We start from the raw sequence: 8,891 nt of genomic DNA, 5'->3' as shown, positions 1-8,891 counted from the left end.
AGGAGGAGGAGGAGGAGGAGGAGGAGCCGGAGCCGGGGCCGGGGCCGGGCCAGCGGCGGGCGGGCCGGCAGGGAGGGCTGGGCGCGTGTCGGTCCGTTGCCAGGGGCTCCCTTCCGAACCTCCGGGTTACCGAGGGTTCCGCGTTCCCGAGGCTACCGGGTTACGGCGGTGCTGCCGACGGTTTCGTGTAGATTGTTGACCCCGAAACACTCGTTTCTTGTGGCAGCGGGCGCATCCACGCTCGATCCGCTGTTTCTGAAGTTCAATACCTTTCTTACCAGCTGTGCCGGCGAGGAGGACAGCGAGCAGGCTCTGGTCTCCTCGGAGCCCTTCTCCAGCAGTTGGGAGTCCCCAGCTGTCAGCCTCCGTCAGGTCGCCCTACAATGGCTGTGCTCCCTCTGCTCCTTCAGCTGCTATGGCCATGACAGCGCTTCGCTTCCTTCTCCTCCTCCAGCTGCTCTGCTGCTGCCCCAGAGGCGCGGGGGTCTCCTCTCCCCGTCTCCAGCCACCACCCCTGCTGGTCACCTGCTGGGGCCCTCATGGACAAGTCTCTCAACAGCAGGACAACGAGCGTTGGGTCTCATGCCTGTGGAACAGCACCATGAACCTGCGTTACCAGCCTGCCCCAGGAGCAAGACCAGAGGCAGAGGGGAAAGACGGGTGGCCACCACCCCCACCTCACTGCTTTTGGTACCTGAACTCGGCCTGGGTGAAGAACACCTCGCGCTGGTCAGGCCAGGTCACGCTGCAGACAGGTCTCCCACCAGGAAGCGCTCCTCCACCCACGGCCTCCAGCCTCCTTACAGTGCAATGCTTGTCTCCTTCATGCACTGCACCCGAGTGCTTTCACCACAACGTGAGCATCGAGGTGTCTGGGCAGGACATGCGCCTGTTCGTGCTTTGGCCGCAGACACACCTGATCGATGCACGGCAGCCTGTAGAGCTGGGCTGGTGCGCGCGCTTCAAGAGTGCCAGCTGGCAGTACCGCTTCAGCAGCCAGGGAGGCAGCCCCTCTACCCTTCTCCTTCCCAGCAGTCAGCATCAAGACATGCCGCCGCTTGCTATCTACCCAACAGCCGAGCTGCAACAGACCTGTGCTACCTACTACAGCTACCGCGTGACTGTGCGCTACAGGCAACACGGCCTCCATGTTGCTTCGGTCAGCATCGAGCAGATGCCTCAGATAAGCCTCAGCCTCTCTCTCAAGGTAAAGCCTGACTTGCTGCATGTCCTCAGCGTCAGCTCCAAGCTCCTTAGTTTTCCTCAACAGCCCCTCAGCCTCTCCTGGAGGCTTCAGCCCCTTACCCCGAGGACACTGGCTTACAGACTGGTAGACATGCAGGCTATAGGAGGTTGGCTCCATTCCTACAGTTCCTTTACTCTGCAGAGCAACTTCTGTGCCATTTCCACACCTCAGAGCCTGGGTGAGATGGTGGTGGCCAGCATTTACTTTCATGTTGATGGAAAGAGGTTCGAGGAATTGACAGGTGAACTACATCTACTCAATGGTACCCTCAGCCTAATTGCAGGCAGAGAAACTCCCACCCATGTCAATCTTCACCCAGGGAAGACCAACAGTAGCACTTACATTTTCAGGTACAACCACAGAATGTTTTACACAACCAAAGAAAACAACAGCCCTATTTTCAGAGATGGCCCTAACACACGCACTGTGTTCTACCAACACAAGGAGCTCTCCTACTTACTCTCCATAGAATTTGTGGACTTCCAGTGGTACAGGTTCAATATGTACCTTTATATGAATCAGAAGAGAGCTTTGTTTAGGTCTCTGGCAGAAAGAGACCTTGAAGTCCACGTTTTCAGCAGTGGCCATCCTTCTTTTCTGCAGGGCTTTGCTTATTTACTGTGGTTTATCCCTGCTCAACATCCGATGCTACAATGTGAGTGGACCTTCCATCTGCAGCTTTTTGGAACACAAAAAGACCACCTTCTCCAGAACAGCACGTACACATACAACGATCATGTAAGAAATGCCACACGTTTTGTCCGTCGCTCTGCTTTACCGTTTGATCCAGAGAAATACACAGGGTTTGTGGCAAAAGTGAACTGTACCAGAAGTACACTAACACCGGCTCTTTTAAGAGTCAGAGTCAACAACTATGCTGCAAAAACCATAGAAGCACCAGTGTTTTGCCAGAAAGAAGCCTGTTACATAGACACTGTGCAGATTCAGAAACCTGTTCTTCATACCTCTGTCCTGCGCCAGAAAAGGGGGACATCTTTTTACCTCTTTGTCAGATTACTAGTAGACTGCAACATTGGTATATCTATCTACCCCTTGTGGCGAATCTACCCTGTTCGGGACACAACAACTATTCCAGACTGGACAAGACCGATAAACTCTTCTTTGATGTACGGCATAGAAATGATACACTTAACTGTTCCCAGTTTTACTTTAGATTATGGGTTGTATCTGTTTTATTTCACTGTTGAGATAACCCCAATTAGGACGACAACAGTCCTCAGGGGCTCAGACAAAGTTTATGTTCAGATTGAGAGCACCGACCTAGTGGCAAATATTGCAGGAGGCACATTCCGCACAGTGGGTTTTTCTGATAATTGGACCCTTGATGGCTCTGCTTCCTATGATCCTGATTCACAGGAGGGACTAAAGGGAATCACATTTACTTGGTACTGCACTAAAGAGGTATCAGACTATAAAAACATGAAAGTCAGCCCAGGAAAGAGATGCCATCCAGCCCAGAGGGATTTGAAATGGTTAACGTTCTCAGGTCCAGTTCAAGCAATGCCACCAGAATCTCTCCCAGGAAACGCTGTATACTACTTTCGTCTAGCAATTCAAAAGGATAGAAGGAGGAGTTACGCCGACCAAACTGTAGATGTGCAGCCTGGCTCACCACTCCTTCTGGATGTAGCATGCCTTGAAAACTGTGGTAGCACTCTAATTCCAACAGAGAGATTTACCTTGTCTGGAAAATGCCTAAACTGTAGAACAAACAGCCAGCCAGTCTACTACTGGTCCCTTTTTTCAGAAAACTCCACAGAAATTAACTTTGACTGGTCTTCCAGAACCTCAACGGGGAGGTCTGGGTCATACCTGTCTATACATGCTCTGACTTTTACAAAGACCGCACATCGATCCTACATACTTCTGTTAAAAGTAACTACCTGGGATGGTAGGTCTTCAATCTACAGACACACATTTAAGATAAATTCTCCTCCTAGGGCTGGTAAGTGTACCATCAGCCCACACCGGGGTACAGCCTTTCTGACAAAATTTGTTGTTCAATGCAGTGGATTTTCTGACAGCAATTTACCTCTGACATATAAAGTGATAATAGCTTCCAATGTACCCAAAACTACCAAAATAACTTCTGTGGAGGAAAATACATTTGGCACAATTCTGTACTTTGGCTATCAGCCTAAAACTCCTCCATCTTTTCTCCCAATTGGAGTGCCCTCTCAAAAGTACACCTTGACACTTTACGTTCAAGTCTGTGATTCCCTTGGGGCATTTACCCAAGTGAGTTTATATGTCCGTGTGTGGAACCCAGTTAACAGTCGACCACTAGCTGTTGTGTTTCATGAACTGCTGGCCTCAGTGAGCGGTTTGAGTGCACCGATGATGTCTTATCTCCAGACTGGAGATTATTTTAGCGCGGGTTATTTGGCTTATCTGGCAGCCTCTGTCTTAAACTATATTAAAGCCCCGCCAACTCTCCAGCTCCCTAAGGCTCAGTTTCGGGAAAGCCTGATTAAAGCAGCCCTGAATATTTCAGTTGAGAGCACAATGGAAATCAACCAGGTAGTTGCTTCTCTTTCTCAAGTCACAGAGGAAGCCAATGAACTGAACGTTAGGTCACAAGACCTTGCCATTAAGAAACTGACAGAAGTAACTGGAGTGCTGAAGATACAGAGGAATGAGAGCCATTGGTCTGAGCAAGCAGAAATTCAGACCAGTGGAATACTAAGATGCTTGTCAAACATTCTGAGAGCCGCTCTTCTGCATCGCAGGAATGTCAATGTAAGAGGAGTTAAAAAAGTCTTCTCCATTATGGAAAATTTAACAGAGATAGTTTTCCAGGGCAAAGTCCCTGGAGAAACAGAAACTCTAATGGAAACAAAACACTGGAATATCACTCTGAAGAAAGATGAAACCTGGAACATTGCAAACGCTTTCTCTAACAGAAACGCCTGCAGGAATTGCTTTTATCCATCACTGAAAAAGGGAAATTATTCAGGATTGCCCCGTGATGCTGTGATTTCCACTGCCCTTTTTGAGTTCGATGAGAACCCCTTCCCTTGGTTAGGTTACACATCAGAAATCGCAACAACGGTCTTGGGGTTTAAAATGGCAGAGACCAAGGCTAATGGGGATCTACTAGGGATCGTGCCTGAAGGAGCAGAAATTACCATTGCTAGGAAAGATAAGGAATCTTCAACTTTTCAGTTAGCAATGGGACCCGACAAAACACAAGCTTACACAACTGGAGGATTTAGTTTTGAAGTCAGCAGAAATACAAAGAGCATATACATCCAGATCCTGACAAAACTAAAAGTTACTTTCAAGTTGCTAGTGTTTACAGGTGCCAATGTCACTCATGCTCATCCCATAGCCTCATTTGATGCTTTTCACAATACGCCAACAGTTGCAAGCAAAAATGAGACAGCTAGCGCTGACTGTAACATTAAGGCTCCCTATATTATCTGCCTCCCAGAGTCATTGCTGACAGCCACAGCTCAAGGAAGCAGTACAGACACTCATAACATCTCCATTGTCTTGCTGACACCCTATGTTGTAAGGTATCAAACCCAGAGACTAGTAAGCATACACATTTTTAGTGATCAGTGCTTATTTCTGGATGGAGTTCAAAGTCTGTGGAGAGAAGACACATGCAGGCTTGGCTCCATGACCAACTGGCAGAGGGTACATTGTGTCTGCAATATGAAGCGGAGTCGTAGAAGCCTGTCAGTCCATGCTGCGTCAAATGCATCCACGTTCAACATCAGGTTCCTGGCAGCCAAAGTAATAGTTACCCCCAACACAGTAGATCTAGGAAAAACCCTGATAGCAGACATACCTAAAAACCCAGTGACCTTCTTAACAGTGCTCTTTATTTTTGCCGTCTACTTTCTTTTGTCCCTCTGGGCCATAAGGAAAGACAGGGCTGAGAGGTACAGCAAAGACAAGATTATAGTTCTGCCAGACAACGACCCCTTTGATAAAGTGAGCTTTTTGGTCACTTTATACACAGGCAGTCGCTGGGGAGCTGGAACCAAAGCAGATGTCTTTCTTCAGCTCATCGGCCAGAATGGCACGAGTGATGTCCATTGTTTACAGCACCCACATTTTCCATCTTTCCAACAAGGAAGCACTGATTGCTTTCTGTTAACTACTAAGAAAGACTTGGGAGACATTTGTTCTTTCAGGGTCTGGCACAATAACAAGGGCCCATCGCCAAGCTGGTTCTTAAGCAGAGCCAAAGTTGAGAATATGTCCACCAGGAAGACCTGGTTCTTTATGTGCAGGAAATGGCTTTCTCTTGACAAGGGCGATCACTTACTAGAAAGGACATTTGCTGTCACAAACCCCAAGACACCTCTGCCCAGAATTGACTATTTTTTGATTAAACTTGCCAACAGCCTGACAGAGGGCCATCTGTGGTTCTCAGTTTTTGCTCACGTTCTAACTGGCACTTTCAGCAGGCTCCAAAGGTTGTCTTCATGTTTAGCAATATTATTATTAAACTTGCTTGTTAACATTATGTTCTTTAATGCTGGCAAGAAAGAAGAATCTCCAATACACTTGAGGTATTTGAGATCAATAACAGTAGGAATTGAATGTGCTTTGATTACCATACCAGTGGAAATGATTATAATTGCCTTATTTAAGTACTCCCCGAAGGAACCTTCTCCTCGTGGTGTGGCTCAGACGGACCCAAAGCTAAGTTCACCCCTCCCGTCTGGAAATCTTAAGAACTGGAAGGAACCTTTGCAAAAATTGTACCTTTCAGAAACTTCAGCACAATCAAGGAATTTTAGTCCCTCAGAGAACCTTTGTGGTCCCAGCAAATCACAGAGCCCGCCATGTTCCAGAAAGACAAGAAGCAAGGGAGCTCCCCAAAACTGGAGTAATTGCACAGTTTCTGAAAGAGACGCAAATGTAATTGGAACAGAGCAGCAGATGATAACCGCGAATTCCCCTCCAATGGCCAAGGCTTGCCCGAGAAGACAACCATCAGATTTCAATTTTGGTAACACTCACGCAGAAGAAGGGGGCAACTTTCAGAAAGAAACGAAACCAAGCATTGCCTCCATGTCCTTTCACAAGAGACCAAACGTAGTTTTTTGGTGGTGGTGTGTCTATCTCTCATGGGCACTAGTTATAGCTGTCACTGGGCTATCATCATTTTTCATTGTGTTATACGGTTTGTCTTATGGCTATCAGACCTCACTAGAGTGGCTTTTAGCATCTGCAACCTCCTTTATTGAGAATGTGTTTCTCCTTTCAATTCTAAAAATCAGCTTTTTCTCAGCTATGAGTACAATTCGTCCAAAGTACTGTGAAAACATCACATGGTTAACTCAAAAAAAGTATTCTGAGATTAAGCTGGCTAAAGAAACGATGAGTGCTGATGAGATGAGAGAGTTGCACTTGAAACTCGCTAAAGTCAGAGGCACCAAGCAGTACAAGCCTTTAGAAGCTGATGAAATTGCAAACATGCTGAAAAGGGCAAAAATTAAAGCCAAGGCATTTATTTTCACAAAAGGTTTCATCAGTCACCTTGTCTTTTTAACGCTGCTATTGAATTTTGCCTATTCCACTGAGAATGCCAACAGTTTCCATTACAACCGATTCATCCATAACCAATTCTCTCCACGACTCTCCACTGTAGATAAGCTAGAACATATCTACGTGTGGGTGAAAGACTTATTCTTGCCTTTGATCCACAATGACATTCAGCCAACCTTTCTTCCCGAGAGCTGGTCCAAAATCATTGGTTTGCCTAGAATGAGGCAAGTGCGGGCTAAAGGTACTGAGAAAAAATGCTTCCATCCTCACAGCTATGTAAATAACTTTGTGATCAGTAAAAGCCACTGTCTTCACAAATATGGCAGCGACATCCCAGAGAAAGGTGACTACGCTGGCGCTTGGACAAAGGTTGCCAACCAGTCCGTTTCCAAGGATGCCAGCAATTATGGTGGGTTCACTTATGAACAAAACAAGACTCTGTGGACGTATTATTCATATGGAGATTTGCATACCTATGGACCAGCAGGATACACGTTTTACTTTTTCCCTGAAGAAGGAAGACCTAATTCAACGACAAGGCTGGATGCTCTACAACAGAGCAACTGGCTTGATGAAAAGACATGGGCTGTGATCATTGAACTAACTACATTCAACTCAGATGCAGCTCTCTTTTGCACCATCTCAGTCATATTTGAAATGTCTCATTTTGGGATCATAAAACCAAGTTTGTCAGTACACTCTTTTGCACTCCCCATTTTTCATCAGCAAACTAAAGCTCAAATGCTTGTGTTTGTAGTTACTCTTGCCTTTCTGTTCATTTACATTGCAGATGAGCTTTACATCATAAGCCAAGAAAAAAAAGATTATATTAAAAACATTTCCAATATAATCAACTTTGGCTTAAAATCAGCATTCCTCCTTTTTGTTTTTTTAAAGGTCATAAAGTTTAAGGTGGGAGCAGATATAGTGAAGTTTTACTTACTTCATCCAAATGATTTCATTCATTTTCATGCAGTTTCTCATTTAGATAAGACTTTAAGGATTACTATGGGCTTTTTAGCATTTCTTGTAGTTTTGAAAACTCTAAAATATTCTCAATTCTTTTATGATGTACGCCTGGCACAAAGATCGATCTTGGCAGCCCTTCCTGGAATCTCCTCAATGGCCCTCTTAGTGGTGGTGTACTTCTTTGTATTTATGGCTTTTGGCTACCTTGTGTTTGGGCAACATGAATGGAATTACAATAACATGATCCACTCAGCTCAGACCATATTCTCTTACTGTGTCTCAGCTTTCAGAGATACCGCATTTTCATCCAATAGGTTGCTGGGTGGTCTTTTCCTAGCCTCTTTCATGCTGGTGATGATCTGTGTCTTGATCAATCTCTTCCAAGCTGTTATTATGTCTGCCTATGCAGATATGAAACAACCTGTATATGAAGAGCCATCTGATGAAGCACAAGCGGTTACTTTTGTATTGCAAAGGCTCAAAAGTATATTTTATCTTCTGATCTGTAAAACATCCAAAACCAGCGAGCCTGATCTTTTTCACAGTGTACTCTATGGGCAGCCTGACAGAAGACATCAGCAACATTTAGGGCTCAAGAATAGAAAAATAAATGGAAAAAAAATGGTTTATCTTGTCATATAAGCAGGGAAAGATATTGTATTCAAGATCACCTTTACTCTGTAATACCTGCATTTCAAATAAGTGCTCATAAATAAATTATTTAAAGACTCTTAAAACGTTCAACCACCTACTAGTGATTGTGTTCAGATTTCCTCCATACTATTTTGCCTCAATTTCAGTGGTACTTGGCTGGCATGGTATGGTGGGTTGACCCCGGCTGGCAGGTAAGCCCCTACCTAGCTGCTGGCTCACTCCCCTCCCAGCACCATGAGGCAAAAGTGAGAACCCCCCCCCCCCCCGAGGGCTGAGATAAGGGCAGTTTAAGAAGTGAAGGGGGAAAAACCCCCTAAACCCACAAGTGATGCAAAAGCGGTCACTCACCACCTGCAGACAGATGGCTGCCCAGCCAGTCTCCGAGTAAAAGTTACTTTCAAAAAAACTTTCCTCGCTCCAGTTTTCTTGCTAAGCACGACTTAGCTGATGCCATTACTAACTCCATGCCAGCCAGAGCCGGTACACACAGAGA

At 45.7% G+C, this 8,891-nt stretch overlaps 1 protein-coding gene across 1 annotated transcript; it reads left to right on the top strand.

Moving 5' to 3' along the window:
- Positions 1 to 421: 421 nt before the first annotated feature.
- PKDREJ (polycystin family receptor for egg jelly) lies at positions 422 to 8,386 on the top strand. The gene is made up of 2 exons (XM_049822118.1): positions 422 to 5,930; positions 6,099 to 8,386. The coding sequence occupies exons 1-2, from the start codon at positions 422 to 424 to the stop codon at positions 8,384 to 8,386; spliced, it is 7,797 nt and encodes a 2,598-aa protein (XP_049678075.1).
- Positions 8,387 to 8,891: the final 505 nt, after the last annotated feature.

The sequence above is a fragment of the Accipiter gentilis genome, chromosome 18 (genome assembly GCF_929443795.1).
Source record: "Accipiter gentilis chromosome 18, bAccGen1.1, whole genome shotgun sequence".
Lineage (NCBI taxonomy): Eukaryota > Metazoa > Chordata > Aves > Accipitriformes > Accipitridae > Astur > Astur gentilis.
Note: the sequence above shows the minus strand (reverse complement) of the source record. Positions and strands in the feature narration are given on the sequence as shown.